The sequence below is a fragment of the Globicephala melas genome, chromosome 1 (genome assembly GCF_963455315.2).
Source record: "Globicephala melas chromosome 1, mGloMel1.2, whole genome shotgun sequence".
NCBI classification, from domain to species: domain Eukaryota; kingdom Metazoa; phylum Chordata; class Mammalia; order Artiodactyla; family Delphinidae; genus Globicephala; species Globicephala melas.
Genome location: NC_083314.1, coordinates 176,014,199 through 176,034,419, shown reverse-complemented (window position 1 = coordinate 176,034,419; position 20,221 = coordinate 176,014,199). Strand labels below are relative to the sequence as shown.

The 20,221-nt window shown below is 43.0% G+C and overlaps 1 protein-coding gene across 2 annotated transcripts in view; it reads left to right on the top strand.

Annotated features, from left to right (window-relative positions):
• Positions 1-446: 446 nt before the first annotated feature.
• The window catches only part of DDI2 (DNA damage inducible 1 homolog 2), a 41,795-nt gene continuing 22,020 nt past the window's right edge, over positions 447-20,221 (top strand). For both annotated transcript variants that reach the window (XM_030877669.2, XM_030877727.2), the window contains exons 1-5: positions 447-602; positions 10,026-10,155; positions 12,757-12,993; positions 15,124-15,250; positions 18,355-18,482. In XM_030877669.2, coding sequence (XP_030733529.1) covers positions 465-602; positions 10,026-10,155; positions 12,757-12,993; positions 15,124-15,250; positions 18,355-18,482 — 760 coding nt within the window. In that variant the 5' untranslated portion in view covers positions 447-464. The remainder of the gene's footprint in view (positions 603-10,025; positions 10,156-12,756; positions 12,994-15,123; positions 15,251-18,354; positions 18,483-20,221) is intronic.

The following is a 20,221-nucleotide window of genomic DNA, read 5'->3' as shown; positions in this document are numbered from 1 at the left end:
CAATTAATACTTATTTCTTTCTCTTCGTTTGCTCCCCCTTCCTCGCCCTTCCACCCTCTCCCGTCCCCAGAGCCCTGCAATCCTCTCCTACTTCCCGCCTCCCCTTCCCAGCTCCGCCCCTCCGCTGCGCCGCGAAGGCGGAGCGGGTCAGGCGGGCTTTACGGCATCGGCGTTGCGGCGGGGCGGGGCGCCGGGCGGCTGGCGCGCTTGGCGGCAGCGGTGGGAGGCAGGCAGGCCGGCAGGCAGGCAGGCAGGCAGACGAAGTTGCAGGCGGGTGGTGGCGGCTGTACTTGCTGGTGAGGGTGGGAGGGAGTGAGTCACTGAGCGTGTGTGAGGGAGGGAAGGAGCGAACGGGCGGGCGAGCGAGCAGCCCGCGCCGTCCGCCTGCAGCACCAGCCAGGCCCCGCCGCCGCCGCCGCCCCGCTCCGAGGCCGGGCCGAGCCGAGCTGGGTCGGGCCCGGGCCATGCTGCTCACCGTGTACTGTGTGCGGAGGGACCTCTCCGAGGTGACCTTTTCCCTCCAGGTCGACGCCGACTTCGAGCTGCACAACTTCCGCGCGCTGTGTGAGCTCGAGTCCGGCATCCCCGCAGCCGAGAGCCAGGTACGCTGAGCGGCGAGTGGGGCCTCCCTCCGGAGCTAGCCCTCCCGCCTTGGGGCCTCACGCACTCCTTTTGCTGCTGGTGAGGAATTGGGGGGTGGAGGAGAAGCAGGATGGCCATTCCCAGCCCACCCCCGCATCCGGGAGGGAGCTGGAATCGGTGGCTGCCCCCATACGCCCCGAGCGTGGGGTGGGGTGCTGGGGGAGAGAGCGGAGAACCTGACCGCAGACGCACCCACTGCAGCCTGAGGAGCGCGTGCACTGTCGGGCGGTCCGCCCCACCTTGTGGCTCTTTGACCCCTTCTCTAATTTCTTGAGTTTGGGGTGTCGGCGTAGACCTAAGAAGAAGCCGTAGATTTGCAAGAGTTCATGCATTCTGCTTCCCCAACCAGAAATACCAGTTTGGATCACTGTGGTAGATGGATGTTCATCTGCTTTTTTGGAGAGGGCTCCTGCCTAAGTAAACGTAATTTACCTTTAAGTGTAGAGATTTGCGCTCGAAGTGAAGGGAAAAGTTTGAGACTTGCACCACCTTGTTTTGAAGCCTCTGGAAGTGCTCTTTTCCCTACCACATGCGTTTCTGGTTAAATTATTATTTTTTTAAAGTAATTTATTAGTTCAACCGAAACTGTTTCTGTGGTTTCTTCCCTGGTAGTAGGCCAAGATCCCTCTTTCTTTCAGGTCACAGTTCAGTTTGGGTGAGTTCAAAGCTCAGTGCTAGATGAGGATATTTGCTTAAATATGGCCTCAGTGTGATTTGGTTGTTTCATTTCCCTTGCCCTGCTGGAAAGAAATTAAGCTGCTCTTACATTTTAATTTATTCTTAAAATGTATTCTTAAAATGCTCTGACGCTGCCACCAGACAGATTTGGTGGCAATAACTCTGTGGCCTTCACACTGAAACATCTAAATCCTGACTTGATAAGTGGGCCTCGGAGGGCATAGTCTAAACATTAAGAAAATTATAGAAGTCATCCAAGGCCCCAGAAGGTAAATCTTGATTTGCTACTGCAGTTATGAAATAGTTCCAAAAACTATTGCCTCACTACAGCTTGTTCTGCCCTGTGCTACGGTAAACAAGTGTGTCAATATTTTGTTCAGAAGTGAGTATGATTCCTTTACACTTTGAACTTTAGAACCTTGGCATAAGCTGAATATCAAGAAAGAATTTATTTGGGGGCACAAGGTGTCACTCAAATAGGCATTCTGGCAAAAGGGATTCTTGGAACTTCTGTAAAAAAAAAAAAGAAACCACAAAAACTCAGGAACCAGCTCCTGTCAATGAATCCCTCAGGTAGAGAGCTAGAAAAGAGCAGTTTAAGTAGGGAGGGAAAATCAACTCAGATTTTTGAAGGTGGCTTTTTCAGTTGTTTCTCTTCCCTCTGGCTGTGCTTTTACCCTGGTTATAATCACCAGCTGGTGGGGGAAATAAAAAATTAAAATGTAAATTGACTTTGTTGGGCTTGGGAGAAGACAAAGATTGTGATTTCTGTATTCCTGCACTTTTTGAGATGGCTGTAGCCAAAAGAGGGTGTCAGATCGAAAGACGATTAATTGTATGGTAAGGCAGGCACTGTCCTGCCTGTGCGGAAGGTTAGCAGTACCTTATTAATTGAACTGTTAGGCTAACTCCAAATTCTTTCTTATTCATTAGGTCAGTGTTTTGGCATTCACTTCCTTCCCAAGCCAAATTAGCATATGGAAACCTGGGCTCCAACTAGTGTTAAGCCTGTATTACATAGCCGGTAAACAGCTCCTGTTTTTCAAGTTTGTTCTGTTGGCTCCATTGTAACCTAACACAGTGTCTATTTTAGGATGTCTGGTGGTCCGTTGTCTTTCAGTTGCTTGCCCATCAAGCAGGAACAGGATCCACCCTAGACACTTGAGTCATTTCCTTTCACCAAGTCATAATAGTAAATATCATTGTAGTTTTTATGCACAAATACATCATTTTCACTTACTTGGGGCCTCCCCCCACCCCTCCTTTACCTCCCAGGGTTCTCCCATATTACTCCTCTTCCCCTTCTTCCTCTCCAAGTTCTCCTGGTCTCTTTACCTTTACTTCTCTGACTTCCCTTCTCTGTTCTCGTTCCTTCACCTCCATTTCTGACTCCATTTCTAACGGGAATTTTTTTTTTCTTGTTTTTGGCTATTCTTTTCTGTTACTGTGTGTCCAGACCACTGGTCTGCAAACTTTTTCGGTCACATATCCCTCTGAGTAAAATGTTTTGGAACATGCATCTGTGTGATGTATATAATAAATAATATATATGAACTAATGGCGTATGCATAATATAAATGCATGTATATTACATGTATGTAATAGCTGTAAACATCAATTATATACATGAAGTAATACCTTAGGTCATTATAAACAGGCACAGGATAGAATTTAAGGAAGGATAAACTAAAATGGAAATGCAAATTCTAATTATTTTCTGTTTTCTTCCTACATCCTTAAAGAACTGTGTCGCATGTCTGCCCCACATTAAGAATCACTGGTTTATAATTCAGTCTTTCAGCATCAGCATCGACTGTGCATAAGGATATGCTTGGAAAGGGTGTTAATTTTTAACAGCTCTAGTCTGATTACAGTAGTTATAATGCAGTGATAACAAATTTAGAATAGGAACAATCTCCACTTGCACATGTGATTGAAGCTGGGCATGTTCCATCTCTTAACACAAGTGTGGGTTTGGAAGCCGGTCATGGCCCTGCTTGATGCTTTGATGCAGACTTGGCTAGAGGAACTTCAAACAATTATTAAGAACTTAGCTTCACTTGAAATTAATATCTTTGCATTTTTGAAAGATTGTTATAATTTACCCCTGTAGGTGGCATGTGGTTAAAAAAAAAAAAAGTGTGCAGAATGTATAAGAACTCTCAAATGAAGGCATATTTAAATACCAAATAATAGCAGTAACTGTTCCTGGAAATGCAGCTCTGCACACAGCATGATCTATTTGTTTTTTTATTTTGTTTAAAATAAGAACTATTTTGTTTATTTTTATTTATTTGTATATTTATTTTATTTTTGGCTGCGTTGGTCTTTGTTGTTGCACACAGGCCTTCTCTAGTTGGTGGTGAGCGGGGGCTACTCTTTGTTGCGGTGCGCGGGCTTCTCATTGCAGTGGCTTCTCTTGATGAGGAGCATGGGCTCTAGGCGCTCAGGCTTCAGTAGTTGTGGCACGTGGGCTCAGTAGTTGTGGCGTACAGGCTTAGTTGCTCTGCAGCATGTGGGATCTTCCCGGACCAGGGCTCAAACCCGTGTCCTCTGCGTTGGCAGGCAGATTCTTAACCACTGCGCCACCAGGAAAGTCCCTGTAAAACACTATTTTATTTATTGTTAGTATTTTTAAATAAATTTATTTATTTTTGATTGTGTTGGGTCTTCGTTGCGGTGTGTGGGCTTCTCATTGCGGTGGCTTCTCTTATTCTGGAGCACGGGCTCTAGGCACGTGGGCTTCAGTAGTTGTGGCACATGGGCTCAGTAGTTGTGGCTCACGGGCTTATTTGCTCCGCGGCATGTGAGATCTTCCCAGACCAGGGCCCAAACCCGTGTCCCCTGCATTGGCAGGCAGATTCTTAACCACTGCGCCAACAGAGAAGCCCAAAACACTATTTTAAACCAGTAGAAACAGAATTTCTTTTGTAGCTGGTTTTGGCATGTTTATTTTCACAGGTAATTTTTATGTATTTCTTTTCTGATAAATACCACATATTCATTATAGAAAACTTGTAACATATAGAAGAGGAGAAAAGAACACCATTACTTATTACCTTATAACTCAGAGATAACTGCAGTTTGCTTTTTAATGTATTTTTTTCTTCTTATATAGTTAAAATATATCTTTAAAACATATGGCCTGAACTGTAATAAACAATTTCATACCTTTCTTCAGTCAACACTGCATTGTCAGCATTTTCCCATAACATTTCAAATTCTTGCAGTTTATCATTTTAATGGCCACATAATATACCATCATACAGATGTACTGCAATTTATTTAACAGTTTTCCTTTTGCTGTGCTTTTTTTTTTTTTTAAGAAGGAAAGGAGGGCTTCCCTGGTGGCGCAGTGGTTAAGAATCCGCCTGCCAATGCAGGGGACACAGGTTCGAGCCCTGGTCCAGAAAGATGCCACATACCATGGAGCAACTAAGCCCGTGCACCCCAACTACTAAGCCTGCACTCTGTAGAGCCCGCAAGCCACAACTCCTGAAGCCCAGGCGCCTAGAGCCCATGCTCTGCAACAAGAGAAGCCACCGCAATGAGAAGCCTGTGCACCACAACGAACAGTAGCCCCCGCTCACTGCAACTAGAGAAAGCCCACACGCAGCAACAAAGACCCAGCACAGCCAAAAATAAATTAATTAATTTTTTTAAAAAAACTTTAAAAAAAAGAAGGAAAGGAGGGAGGGAGGGAGACGAGAGTTTGTGATGGTCTACTATTTATTTATTTATTTATTTAAAATTTGGCTGCATTGGGTCTTCGTTGCTGCAGATGGGCTTTCTTTAGTTGGGGCGAGTGGGGGCTACTCTTAATTGCGGTGCGCAGGCTTCTCATTGCGGTGGCTTCTCTTGTTGTGGAGCACGGGCTCTAGGCACGTGGGCTTCAGTAGTTGTGGCACGTGGGCTCAGTAGTTGTGGCTCGGGGACTTTAGAGGGCAGGCTCAGTAGTTGTGGCACACGGGCTTAGTTGCTCCGCGGCATGTGGGATCTTCCCGGACCAGGACTTGAACCTATGTCCCCTGCATTGGCAGGTGGATTCTTAACCACTTAGCCTCCAGGGAAGTCCCTTGCTGGGCATTTGAATTGAATTGGGGACATTTGGAAGCAGTTATGAGTAACATGTCCATGGATACCTACATACTTAAGGCTTTTTTTTTTTTTTTAAGAGGAATCTAGGATGTCCCTCAGGTTTGTGGGGTTTTTTTGTTTTTATTTATTTATATTTATTTTTGGCTGTGTTGGGTCTTCGTTTCTGTGCGAGGGCTTTCTCTAGTTGCAGCGAGCAGGCGCCACTCTTCATCGTGGTGCGCGGGCTGCTCACTGTCGCGGCCTCTCTTGTTGCGGAGCACAAGCTCCAGATGCGCAGGCTCAGTAGTTGTGGCTCACGGGCCTAGTTGCTCCGCAGCATGTGGGATCTTCCCAGACCAGGGCTCGAACCCGTGTCCCCTGCATTGGCAGGCAGATTCTCAACCACTGCGCCACCAGGGAAGCCCTATACTTAAGGCTTTGTCTCCATTTCTGATTATTTCCTCAGGATAAAGTCTTAGATATGGAATTGCCAGGTCTTTTGGGAGGCTTTTAGTAACTTGTCAAGTTATCTTCCAGAAGGGTTGTAAAAGTCAAGCTGACTATTACATGGGATGGTATGTGTAGATCACTTGGCATATAGTGGGCTTTCAACTAATGGTAGATACTATTATGAAGCCATTCAAATGTGATTCCAAGGGTTTCGTGGCCAGTTTATGACCCTTAATGCTAGAAATGTACTGTTATGATTTCTGTTGATTGATTGAAATCTCTCATTCAGAGACCAGGAAACATTTGACATCATGCCTAAAGGCTTTGGAGTTGTATTAATTAGTGTATTGTTAAATATTGGTTAAGATGAGAATTCAGTCTCTAGGGTGCCTCCTCTGGAGAAGTACTAGCAGTTGTGCCAGTTTTGGAGATTAAGACTTGTACCAGGGCTTCCCTGGTGGCGCAGTGGTCGAGAGTCCGCCTGCCGATGCAGGGGACACGGGTTCAAGCCCCGGTCTAGGAAGATCCCACATGCTGCGGAGCGGCTGGGCCCATGAGCCATGGCCGCTGAGCCTGTGCGTCCGGAGCCTGTGCTCCACAACGGGAGAGGCCACAACAGTGAAAGACCCGTGTACCGCAATAAAAAACACATGTAGCTGTATAAATTTTTCTGTTGTATGTTCTTATAACTGGCAAAAATTGAATTTTGAGCCTTATAACCTTTGAGCTGGGTATTATGAATGGTAGAAAGTATCACCAATGCCGTAAACAAAACTCATTTTGTTTTGACTGGTAGAAATTTGAAACCATTGGTCTACTAGATACTCATATTAAGTTGGAAAATCATTCCGATTTATTCTGGAACTCAAGCTGCAGAATAATTGTCTTAGATTCTTAAGCCTATGTTAACAACAACAACAAAAAACCAGTTCTTTGTGGCAGTCATAATTTCAACTAAGCTACTGTTTGTCTCATCTATGTCCTTGGACTAGAATGGTATACACCTGCTGCTTTGTCAGTATGAAGAATGTTTGATCCTTACCTACATTCTGCAGTCTAGTATTTTTAGGAGATTGGGGCAGATAGCAGTCCTCCACACTTCATGTTACATGTTGGATGGTACTGACTACCTGGATCTTACATTTTTGTTGTTAGGTCAGGCCGCCTTCTTTTTAAAAAATTATGTTGTCTGCTGAGGAAAAACTGTTTAGCTGAACAGTGATGGAATGATGTATGGCATCTGTAAAATGGGAATCCAGAGAGTGAGGGGTTGGTAGTGAGTGCTCCTTTCTTCATGTTGAAGGCAGGGGATACGTTGAGCAGTGGACAGTGTTTGATCCCCCTGGTGAGTAGAGGCCCTTAGGAGTGATAGGTGGCTTAATAGCTCTTGTAAAGGTCACCCAGCTAATTCACCATGCCACTTTGGACTTATATTTGGGAAAGTTGTATGTGGTACTAGGAAAGGGTATGGGCTGTAAAGTCAGGCAGATGTGGCTCCAATCCCAGTTCTATTCTCAATAGCTATGGAGCCTCAGGTCACCTAACAGTAATTTGTCTCCCTGTACATGAAATGGGACAATTAATATCTACTTCATAAATTGATTATGAGACTTAAACGAGAGGATATGAGGATTAGGTGGAAGACTGCGAGAACCTAGTAAGATGCCGGCTCCCAGTAGGAGCTCACTCAGTGGTAGCCGTCTGCCATTTTAATATAGCTTTCCAGCCTGAAGAAAATTCAGTGATCTTGTGGATAGGAGCATTCTGATTCTCCTGAGTTTGATTTCTCGTTGTAGACAAGTAAATGTTCTCTTATAAGTACAGTTAGAGTACGTTGACTGATCCTGTGTCTCTAAATATACTGATAGTTGAATTTCTGACCCTAGAAAATTAAGGAGTAGGCCTTAGGCCACTGGTACTTTCATTGTGGTTGCTTCACAGAGTTGAAGCCCCCTTGTAGGAGCTGCCTGCATGGCATTTCTCTTGCATGCCTCTTTCTTGCTGCACACCTCAACCCATGACACTTGTCACTTCAGATTTGTGGTGGTTTTTAAAGCAATCCCAGAAGTTATAATATGACTCAGGTTGTATTGCAAACCATCTATGTTGATTCTGGTATACTTTTACTATGAGATATATGCTTAAATAAGGGAGAGTGAATGGGTCGATAGAATGACAGTTGCAATCTATTGTAACAAATTTTAACTTCACAGGTGAGGGTAAGAGCTAACAATACTTTTTCTAGTCCTGTATAGAACTTAAAAAATATAATTCAGCCTACAAATTCTGCAGATCATTTTTTTGTTTAACCCCAGAAGTATTTGATTTTGGAAGGAACTAAATTGAGTTTCCTGTTCTATTTCTCATGTCATTGCAAATTCTGAGATCAGATAAGACAGATCTTTTTTTTTTCCAGTTTAAATCCTGTATTCTTCAGGTTCTGTGTCAGGCAGTTTTACTATGAGAGCTATGAGGACACTTGAGGAAACATTGTAAAGTGGTAGTGTAGCAGAAAGACCTGGAAGGGATAGGTGTAATGATTATCTAGCCCCAACTGCTTGCTTGACAAATGGGAACTGTGAAGCCTGGACCAGCTGAGTGTCAGGGGCCCTGTCAGAGCCAGGACAGAACTCAAGTTCCTCAGTTTGCCAGTGGCCTCGTGGAAAGTGAATTGTTAAGAAGAAAACCTTTCAAAGCCAGAGTCTGTTCTGAATGCCCCTCTACAGAGTAGGTCATGATGCGGGTTAGGTTTTGTGTTCCTTCATGGTGAAATCATAGTATGCCCTTTGTCCCTTTTCTTTCCACAGCCCGTCGTTTCATCTGTTTTTATGCTCTCAGGCTTTCTTCAGTGTTCGATTGCACATCATAAAAATATTTTCCTTAGTAATACATCCCTGATCCTTTTTTCCATCTGTGTTTAATTGTTCTTTTTTAAATTTCTTCCACTGTTATCTTCCACTCATAAACATAAAAGTGATAAAAGTTTGGGGAAGGTCGAAGAGAAGGAAGAACTCGGGAAGCTTGTGTGTGAGACCATTTAAAAGTGGACACAGTACAGTCATGTACTGCAGGGTGACTGGAGATAACAACACTGTATCATATATTTGAAAGTTGCTAAGAGTAGATCTTAAAAGTTCTCATCACGGGGGCTTCCCTGGTGGTGCAGTGGTTGAGAGTCCGCCTGCCAACGCAGGAGACATGGGTTCGTGCCCCGGTCCGGGAAGATCCCACATGCCGCGGAGCGGCTGGGCCCGTGAGCCATGGCCGCTGAGCCTGCGCGTCCAGAGCCTGTGCTCCGCAACGGGAGAGGCCACAGCAGTAAGAGACCCGCGTACCGGGGGAAAAAAAAAAAAAAAGTTCTCATCACAAGAAGAAAAATTTATAACTATATGGGGTGATGGATGTTAACAAAACATATGGTAATCATTTTACAATATATACATATATCACATCATTATGTTGTACAACTAAAACTAATACAGTGTTGTATGTCAATTATATCTCACTAAAACTTGTGGGTGGGGAGTGAACATATTATTTAATAGTATTGCAGTTATCATCCCCAGAATAAATCATGCCCATTTCCCTCCCTGCTCAATATTAAATCTAAAATGGTCTACTTCCCATAGCTTTATTTGTCCTTTAATTCAGCAAATACTTGGGCACTATTTATCTACCAGGCCCCTGTTCTAGGCATTTGGGATATGGTGAAAAAAGTAAAGTCCTTGTCCTCAGAGTAGCTTACATTTTAGTGGGACAGAGAGACCATAAAGAAAAAATATATAATGTGGGAGGTGAGGGTGCATTTTAAATATTAGGGAAGGACTCTGAAGAGGTAGTGTTTGATCAGAGACCTTAAAAAAATGAACCGGGAAAGAACATTCCTCAGGTAGAGAGAACAACAAGTGAAACAGCCTTGAGGGGGAAGTTGCTGGTATTATTTGAGGAATAGCAATCATGGTATGAGATGAGGTCATGGGGGAGCCAGGGAGCCGAATTGTTTGGCCCTAATAGTTGACGAGAAGGATTTTGGCTTTTATTCTAGGTATGATGGGAAATCACTGGAGGGTGTTGAGCAGGGAGTGACATTCTCTAATGAAGAGGAAAACTGTAGTCTTTCTGTTTTGTGACATGTTGCTTCTCGGTGCTTTATTCTATTAAATCTTTTCTGGTTGCAGATTGTCTACGCTGAAAGACCTCTCACAGACAACCACAGATCACTGGCTTCTTACGGCTTAAAAGATGGCGACGTTGTGATTTTACGACAGAAGGAGAATGCAGACCCTCGCCCTTCGGTGCAGTTCCCAAGTACGGCATCTCATAATGATTTCACAGCCCTGGCAAGCATTAGTAGATAGCATAGTTCAGAGTTTTGGATTTGCCTTGGATTCAGACTGTCAGGGTACAGATCCTGACTCTGCCACTTGCTTGCTGGGTAACTTCGGACAAGCTAACACTCTAAGTCCATTTCCTCATCTGTAAGATGTGTGTTATAATTAACCACAGCTCGTAGGGTTGATGGGAGAATAATGCATGTAAAACCTTCAGCACATAGCAAGCCGTCAGTAAATATTAGCTTCTGTTGTTATCAGTGATCATTTTATCCTTGAGAAGGACTTGAGACGCTGCATATGCCTCTGCTTCCTGGCTGACTTTTGCTGCTTTGTGTCTGGCATTCAGTGATAGGCCTTTACTGAACATTTTACAATCAGCCAGGCACTTGCACCCACATTTCAGGTCATCTCATAACTTTTGTAGGGAAGAGATACCTCTTGACAATTTTTAAATCATATCTTCATAGCTAGTAAGTGAAGGCACAGGATTTAAAACTTGGTGCTTTTCCCGTTACACTGAGCCTTATAAACCTGAAGCAGCTGACCACCAAATCCTGGTTCTTTCCCACCATCTTTGTTAATCATGTAAAAAGAAACTGTTATTTATCTTACATGCTACATCTAGAATCTGTGCATTGGGAGTTAGGAAGTGTCTGTGTCCTTGAAATAGTGTGCAGAATTGTGTGGGCATCTGTGCATTTGATGGGGAGAGGGTCCATAGCTTGCTTCTGATACTCAAAGGAGTTTAGGTGTCTGGGTGATGACCGACTCCAGTTTAGAACACAGTGCTTCCATTCAGCCTGAAACTGGAGCTATAAGACACCATCAAGCCCTGTTACTTTCAGATCCAGGTTACGTTATTCCCTTGGGGCTGCTGTTAAACTTTAGAAAGGGAAGGGGTTCACATAAGCCAATCAGTAAAGCCCAAATCTTCCTGTGGTTAATTTGGTGAAATTGTTAGTTCTGAGATTCACTGTTTCTTGTTTTTCCTGTGCTGTGCCACAGGGACAAGAGAGCCAGTAGGTGGGGGAGGGGAAGCAATTCTGATCTATAAGGTAAACAAACAAGTTTTTCAAAATTATTCCGAAGTGAGTGGACTCTCAAGATAAGTATAACAAGGTTGAGATAAAAATTTCTCAACCCATAAGGAAGACCCACCCATATATGTTTTGCTGGTTGACTTAGATTAACTACCTCACAAAGATCATCTTATTCACTTCACTTTTTCATTGGTTCGAAGTTCATGTCCATGTACACGTACACACACACACACACACACACACTGCCAGCTGAGGTCTGTTTGAAGAAAAGTGCCTACTTGAACCCATGCTAAGAGGCACAAACCTTACTCCTGAGTTTAAGCATTTTCTTTTTCTCTTTGAAGTCCAAAAGGCTTCAGGACAGCCCCAGACTTGGAGCAGGTGCAATCATCAGATACATTTTGGGGTTGAAGAAATGTGGATTCACTCAGTCTTAGCCCATCATTCTGGTTATACCTAGGGTTTTACGTTTTTTGTTTTCTTTTTCCTATTTAAAAATACAATTCTTTTTTTCAATAACAGCTTTATTGAGATATCATTCACTACCATACAATTCACTCATTTAAAGGGTACAATTCACTGATTTTTAGTATATTCAGAATTGCCTAACCATCACTATGATCAATTTTAGAACATTTTCATCATCTTTACAAGAAACTCTGTACTCATCAGCAGTCATTCCCCACCTGCCCTCATGCCTCCTAGCCCTAGGCAACCATCAGTCTACTTTCAGTCTCTGTATTTTCCTATTCTGGACATTTCATAAATGGAATCATATAATATGTGGGTCCTTGAGGTAAGGTTCCCTTTTATTTTCCTTTCACTCTAGTAAGGTCAGCTCACCTTGGATTATGGAACCTGGGAGTGTGGCCTGTGAACCTGTTAAATCTTTTGGTGTACTGAGCACTGAGAACCTGTGCAGGTTTCTTTTCTTGTTTTTTTCTCTCCTGTGAAATGATTACACCTACTAGCTTTCCAGGGTATGAGAAGAGTTAGCAGTGATGCACAGATGAAAGTGTAAATTCAAAGAACTAATAAGTATGGCACATACTTGTAGAAGTTAACATCTAACATTTATGCTGTTCACGTGATATGTATGGTATTCTTTACCCAAGGTGTCAGGGCTTTTTGGAGCATATGTGAAAGCAGACTAGGATTTTTCTTAAGAACCACATCGAGCTTTACGTGGTTATGTTTGAGATTGGCTTTGCTTTTTTAAAGACATAAGTAAGTAAAAACTTATTATCCTGGGATATTTTATAAGCCAAGAATTTGGGATTATTACCATTGTCTTCCTATCCCTACCTCTACTCCCCAACCCTCTGTTTTTCTATTCTTTCCTACCTATTCACTCTCGGACTGCAGTCTTTGTATTCAAGGTCAGCGTGAGAAAGAACCAGGGAAAGCGCATTCGGAATGTCTGATTACCATCTACTACTACTGCATACCACATATGTGCAAATCTGCTGTTTCCTTCAAATACTTGTTTTTATGGAGTCATTTGAAGTAAACTTCGAATCGATTTTCCCCAACAGACTTACCCCGAATAGACTTCCGTAGCATAGCTGTGCCTGGCACGTCAAACACCCGGCAGCGCCAGCCAGCAGGAGCACAGCAGTCCCACTCATCTCCTGGAGAGGTAGCTTCATCTCCTCAGGGCCTGGACAATCCAGCCTTGCTCCGAGACATGTTGCTGGCCAACCCCCATGAGCTGTCCTTGTTGAAGGAACGCAATCCACCCTTGGCAGATGCTCTGCTCAGTGGAGATCTTGGTAAGCTTATGAAATGTGAAGGCTGTCAAGCTGACCTGAGGTGAATAGTTGTATCACGGCAAATGTGGAGAAACTCAAGCAACTGGTGTGTTCAGCCCACTGTGTCGCATGTTGTATTGAACATATCAGTTGGTCTGTGAGAGGTAAATTAGCGCTGATGTCAAAGGCTGAGTTAGTTGGCAATAGTGACAGTTTTAGGGCTATGTAGAGTTCTGAAGCAGCTCAACCAGCACCTTCGTTTTCCTTTCCTTCCTTTTTTTTTCCCTAATCATTTTAGCAGTGTATAACCCAGGTACAGATTTTTTTTTTAATTGAAGTATAATTGATTTACAATATTGTGTTAGTTTCAGGTGTACAGCATAGCGATTCAGGGGTTTTTTTTGTTTGTTATTTTGTGTGTGTGGTTTTTCTTTTTCTGCAGATAATATCTTGTAATGACCAGGTACTGATATTTTAACCTGTTTAGTTAGAACCTCAGTTAAAGAGAGTACCAGTTAAGCAGCTGATGCCAGTTAAAATGATTTCGTTCCAGGAAAACAGGTCCAGGGCCATCAGCCTGCTTGGCAAAGTGCAACCCCTTTATTCTCATTCACCCTAAATTGAACAGTAGTGCGGTTGTCACCAACAGTTTATTTGGGGCTATATTTTAGCCATTCTTGTATTTAACAGAACATTTGTTTTTAGCCATCTTTATGAATAAAGTTTTCTCTGCACATTTCTCCAGTTTTACTCCTGGGTTTATGAAACTCTACTGATTAAATTTTAAAACATAACACACTTAATAACTTATTCCTCAATAACCATTTTTAAAATTTAGGTAATATTTACCTACAGAGAAATACTTAGATTTTAGGTATACAGTTCGTTGAGTTTTGACAAACTAATGTAACCAGCACCCCAGTCACAATATAGAACATTTCTTTCACTCCAGAAAGCTCCCTTATGTTCTCTTCTAGTCAGTTTCTTCCCCTTATAGGCTCCAGTATTCTGATACTTAGAGGTTAGTTTTGCCTAATTTTCATCTTCATGTAAATGGAATCATATAGTATGTCCTCCCTTGTGTCAGGCGTCTTTCACTCAGTGTTTTTTAGATTCATCCCTGTTGTGTGTATTAGTTCATATGACCATTATTTTGGTTTCTTTAATGTCTTATGCAGCGTATCTTGCCAAAGACCATGATGATGGCACTTGTACATTTATACATTTGAATGTACTCACATTTACGAGATAGCAAATAAAGGTGGTTCTTGTAACATACATCCATCTTACAGCAAGCAGTGTTTTCTCCTTGCTAATTTTCCTGCTTCGTATCCATCGGGTAATATAGACAAACAGTAGTTTGCTTATAATTTATCTGCTTTAAGGCAGAGTGTGTTGTAAAGGAAACAAAAGTAGAAGAGGAAAAGAGGGATAGTAGTGCTCTCTTTTATTTCTAGGTAATAGGATAATAAGGGCAGTGGGGAGGGGAGGGGTAGCATCATTTATCTGCCACACTGATTTAAATTGAAAAGTCATCGTCTCTGAGATGATGTCTACAAATACATTATTTCTTTTTTATATATATAAATTTATTTATTTGTTTGTTTCTATTTTTGGCTATGTTGGGCCTTTGTTGCTGTGCGTGGGCTTTCTCTAGTTGGCGGCGAGCGGGCTCTGCTTTTGTGGTGCACGGGCTTCTTACTGCGGTGGCTTCTCTTGTTGCAGAGAACGGACTCTTAGGCGCGCGGGCATCATTAGTTGTGGCACGTGGACTCAGTAGTTGTGGTTCGTGGGCTCTAGAGCACAGGCTCAACAGTTGTGGTGCACGGGCTTAGCTGCTCCACGGCATGTGGGATCTTCCTGGACCAGGGCTTGAAACTGTGTCCCTTGAATTGGCAGGCAGACTCTTAACCACTGCACCACCAGGGAAGCCCCAGCAGATACATTATTTCTTTACACTAAATTTAGGTGAAGAAGTAATCTTTTCTGCAGAGAATAGAAAGTAAACGTTAATTACTCATTTTAAATGATTTCTAGCCATCCTTTCTGCATCTCTTACAGTTGTATTTTGAGAAATTGTTCAGTGTGGAAAAATACTAATAAAGAATGAAAATATAATGGTTTTTAAGATTTTACCCACTGTTTTTGCAGAGAAATTTTCTAGGGTCTTGGTGGAGCAGCAGCAGGACCGAGCCCGGAGAGAGCAAGAAAGGATTCGTCTCTTTTCTGCGGACCCTTTTGATCTTGAAGCTCAGGCAAAGATAGAAGAAGATATAAGGTAATGACTCCTTTGCCCAAAGAGCAAGATTTAGAGAATCTAGGGTTCCCAAACTCCAGGTGATCTTGTATTTGTTGGGCATCTGCTTTGAGGTAGATTCCTTATTTTGCATCTGAGGTAGTAGCTTCAGTCTTCTAGTTTATTCTCTCCTCTTCCATTTTCCTTACATTTTGATTCAACATTACAAAAATACAGCTACCTAATTTAATGACTTTCTAAAATTTTGATAAAGACTCCCTGACTAGCCCACAGCACATTATTAAGGCAACTCCAGGTAGATGACCCCAGGACTGAGCAGAAGCCCTCAGTTTGGTGAGACTACTAGGCTGGCTACTCAAACTGATTGGGCACTCTTTCCTTAGACATAATGCGTGAGCCCTGATTAAATCCAGGGCTTGGACATGACTGAATTGGAGAAAACTGTACAAAGAGGAACCTTATAGTCCTAAGTCCGGTCTCCTTCCACAGTTCTTGTACTGGGCTCAGCAGATAAACTGACTGCAGGACTGGTTTCTAGCTCCAGATTCTCTAGTGCTATGGTTCTCACCTGGGGCAGCATTAAAGTCATATGAGAAGCTTTTAAAAATGCAGGTGCTCAGGCTTTACTCCCAAATCTGATGAATCAGAATCTTAAGGAGTGGGACTTCCCTGGTGGCGCAGTGGTTAAGAATCTGCCTGCCAATGCAAGGGACACGGGTTCAAGTCCTGGTCCGCAAAGATCCCACATGCCGCAGAGCAAATAAGCACATGTGCCACAACTCCTGAAACCCGCACACCTAGAACCTGTGCTCCACAACAAGGGAAGCCACCGCGATGAGAAGCCCTCGCACCGCAACGGAGAGTATCCCCCGCTCGCCGCATCTAGAGAAAGCCCTCACACAGCAACGAAGACCCAACGCAGCCATAAATAAATAGATAGATAGAATCTTAAGGGGTGGGGCCTAAGCACATACAAGGATACTAGTGCCAACCTTGGTCCCCTTACTAGTCACAAGCAAGAAGCTGTTCAGTCAGTCCCTTTGAATAAAAGAACAGTTGCTTTCCCCCATTCCAGATGCGGTTTATTGCTAGTTGTGAAGGGCTTAGTATAACTAAGAACAATAACTGTAAGGCTACTCCTTTTAGGGGCCTGATCATCATCTTTGGTTACTTAAATGAAGCCTAACTTGGTCATTATATTACACTGTTAACTTGGAAGTCAAATAAAGGGTTTCTTATTTCTCTGAGTACATTTGAAATCAGAGAAATGTAACTACACCAGAATCAATTGATAGCCCTAAGCCGTTCACTTGTGTTCTTGTCTGTATAGTGTTCCCATTAATTGTATTGGATACTAATAACTATCTTTGAGAAACATCCCGCTAGTTAAATCTATGCAGAGAAATGGGAAGATATTTGTGTTTTCTGATCTAGACCGCATTGCAGCTATAAGTGAGCCTGACATAACTCTCAAGAACAGTTGCATTCAAGCCAGGAAGCAGGAGGGGTGGGCGGGGCAGTGGGGAGGCATCATAGCCAAACCATGACACCGAGCTATTGGAAGAGAGGTGAAACGAGGCACATCCATAGGCTCGTGTTTCTTCCCAGGGGTGAGGTAGGGGAACTGGGACAATGCATGTGTTCTTTTAGAGGAGAAAACCTTGTGCCTGTAAAGTGACATAGAGCCCAGGATAGCCAAAGTAACTGGTATTATTTCAGATGATTTTTTGCTGAAATGTATCTTGGTTGGAATCAAAGTAAGGTCAGGAGTGCACAACTAATTTTAGGTTATTTTTAAATTTAATAATGTGACCTAGGAGAAAAGCTGTGTAATTGTATAGAATGCCTATAGCAGTTTTATTTGATACGCTACACCAGTGATTACACAGGGTATGTGTACACTGAGGTATATAGTAGCTCGCATATTTGCCGGGCTAAATTAAACAAGTTTACCTTTGACTTTCTGAAAAATTTAATATTTTATTATAGACTGGCTGATAAAGCCATCAATACAGTTGGGCTAGAGTATTATTACAGAAGGGACCGGCGCTACAGTTTAGAATAGAGGTCAGCAAACTTTTTCCATAAGGAGCCAGGTAGTGAATATTTTAGGCTTTGCCGGCCATGCAGTCTCTGTCGGTAGCACTCAGTTCTGCCAGTGCAGTGTGAAAGCAGCTATGTGAACGGTGTGGATGTGTTCCCATAAACAAACAGTGGGCTGTAGTTTGCCAGCCTCTGGCTTACAGCTGTAGTTGATCCCACCTTGGACCCTGTTCTGTAATTGTCTCAGTCTTCAGCAAAGTTGCCTGGCCCCAGCTGTAGTTTAAATTAATGTTTGTAGTGTTTTGATGATGTTTCTAGAAGAGTTGGGGAGGAAGACATGAGATGCTGGAGTAAGCTGGAACTCCGTTTTATGTGCTTTTCTCACGTAAGAATTAGAATATATTCGATTTTGAAGAAATATTTTGATGGACCAGGTGAACTATGACGCATGTGTGTGTGTATAGTTTTCTAAGTGACAGCCAGGTAGTTAGATATTTTTGAGCGTCTGCTCTTACCTTAGCATTGTGTACTAGATGCTTTATACCTCTCAGCGATCCTATGATAGAAATTATTGTTCTCGTTTTACAGATTAGAAACTAATCTAATTTTGTACAGATTTGGAAATTAAGCAGCAGATGTAACACAAGCAGTTGAAACATCTGTATATTATATTTGCAAACTATTTTTAATGCAGTGGACATAGAAAATGTACCCAGATACCCAGTAAATCCTCAGTTTAAATTGGAGCATTGATGAAATTCTAACATTCTACAGGATAAAAAGTGTTGTGACCCTTACTCTCCAGAAGTTTGTTTTCCTGTTTCTGAGCTTGTAAAAGGAACATAATTGTTTTTACATGAAGGTGATTTGTATGCCTTTAGATTTTCTGCCCATTATATATCTCACTTCCTCCTGCTAAATCACATATTTCAGGATAGAGCACCAATTTCCATTTCCACGACTCAGCCGCTATAGTTGGAGGAAAAGATATGTACAGGTCTGTTTTTAATATTGTGACTTTGAAACAGATTGCTCTTCATGGAAATAATGCTTTTAGTGTGCCTGGTTTTGGTTTGTTACAGGCAACAGAACATTGAGGAAAACATGACAATAGCTATGGAAGAGGCTCCGGAAAGTTTTGGCCAAGTAGTGATGCTTTATATTAACTGCAAAGTGAATGGACATCCTGTGAAAGCCTTTGTTGACTCAGGTGATGTCTCCATCTTTTGTGTCTTTGTCTCTACATCCAACGTTCTGACCTGACACAGGGAGAAGGGGAGACTGGTGTCCGTTAAAGATGGCAGTAGTCCTTTGGACAGCTAACTAACAAGCCCAAGGGTTATTGTTTCACTTGCCAATCTTTTCTTTGTAATAGGTTTTTCTTTAATTATTTCTTAACCAGTTTTGTATTTTGCAGTGTCTTCCTTTATCTTCCTACCTCCCCTTATTTGGCATCCTAATTTCTAGGATACCTCTATAAGAAACGGGAGTAAATGGGTTTAGAATAAGGAGCTATAAGAAGGAGGTGTGTAGGGCTTCCCTGATGGCGCAGTGGTTGAGAGTCTGCCTGCCGATGCAGGGGACATGGGTTTGTGCCCCGGTCCAGGAAGATCCCACATGCCGCGGAGCGGCTGGGCCCGTGAGCCGTGGCCGCTGAGCCTGCGCTTCCGGAGCCTGTGCTCCGCAACGGGAGAGGCCACAGCAGTGAGAGGCCCGCGTACCACAAAAAAAATATATATATATATAGAAGGAGGTGTGTAGGGTAGAGGTCAAACAGATATTTCAGCTTGGTCTGTGTGCCAGCACTCTACCAGGAGCTGTGAGGAGTATAAGGGTGTATGGGGCATGGTTCTTGCCCTTAAAGAACTTACCAGCCAGGTCAGGAGACGAGAGTTCCCCACTTGAGCATTCAGATAATGCCTGTACTAACTGGCACCTTTTCTCTTAATAACAACACTTTGCTGTTTAGTAAGACCACACAGGGCAGCACCATGTGAGTGTAATCGAGTGGTCTTGTGCCTTCATTCTAGGTATCTCTCTTGAGGCCGTGAGATAACGAGTGTGTTCCTAGAGAAGTAAAAACCCCTGCTCAAGTAGGTTTTCTTCCACTCGTTCATCCACAAATACCTGAGCACATGCTAGGTTTCAACTGTTAAGAGTTTGTGTCCTGAGATGCATATGTTCCTGGGAGGAGTAAATCTGATTATTTACTGTTGAGTGCTATGTGCAGGACCTTGTGCTGAGTGCTTGGGGGTAAGACTGGAGCTTCATAGGGCTCCTATGAGTGAGAGATAAATTCATAAGAGACCCTGATATAACACTCAGCATTTATTGAGCCCTTACTATGTGCCAAGCACCATGCTAGGTGCTTAGTATATCATCTTCAATTTTATTTAATCCTCAGACTATCCCTATGAGCTGTGTTCTGTTATCCCTGTTTTACAGATGAGGAAACTTAGATATAAAGGGGGGAAGTCACTCTTCCAGGTATTCAAAGTTCATGAGCAGTAGGCTTTGGATTCAGCCCCAGATCTATCAGAACTCTTAACCACTGTGCAAAAATCAGATGTGTGTTGGATGAACATAAAGACCACATTCTCACTCTGACTGGGTTGCTCAGGCGTGGCTTCTCCAAAGAGAGGGCATTTGAACTGAGCTGTCTCCATGGGTAGAGGATTGGAGCTTTGACCTGAGTCTTAAGAAAAGGCAGGAGAGCAGTGAAAGGGACCCTTCTCATCCTGGGTTTGCAGACTTTACACCAATAACTAGCTTATGAGGAGTAGAGTGAGGAAGGGGGGAAGAAAAGAATTGCCTTCCCAAATTCCCTTTTCCTTCATTATTTCTGGGCCTTCTTGACTCTAACCTTCCTCAAATGCCAAGAGGTTTAAGTGCCCATAAAGTGTAAGTTATCTGTGAGTAATATGAACAGGAAGTGTTGAAATTGAATGA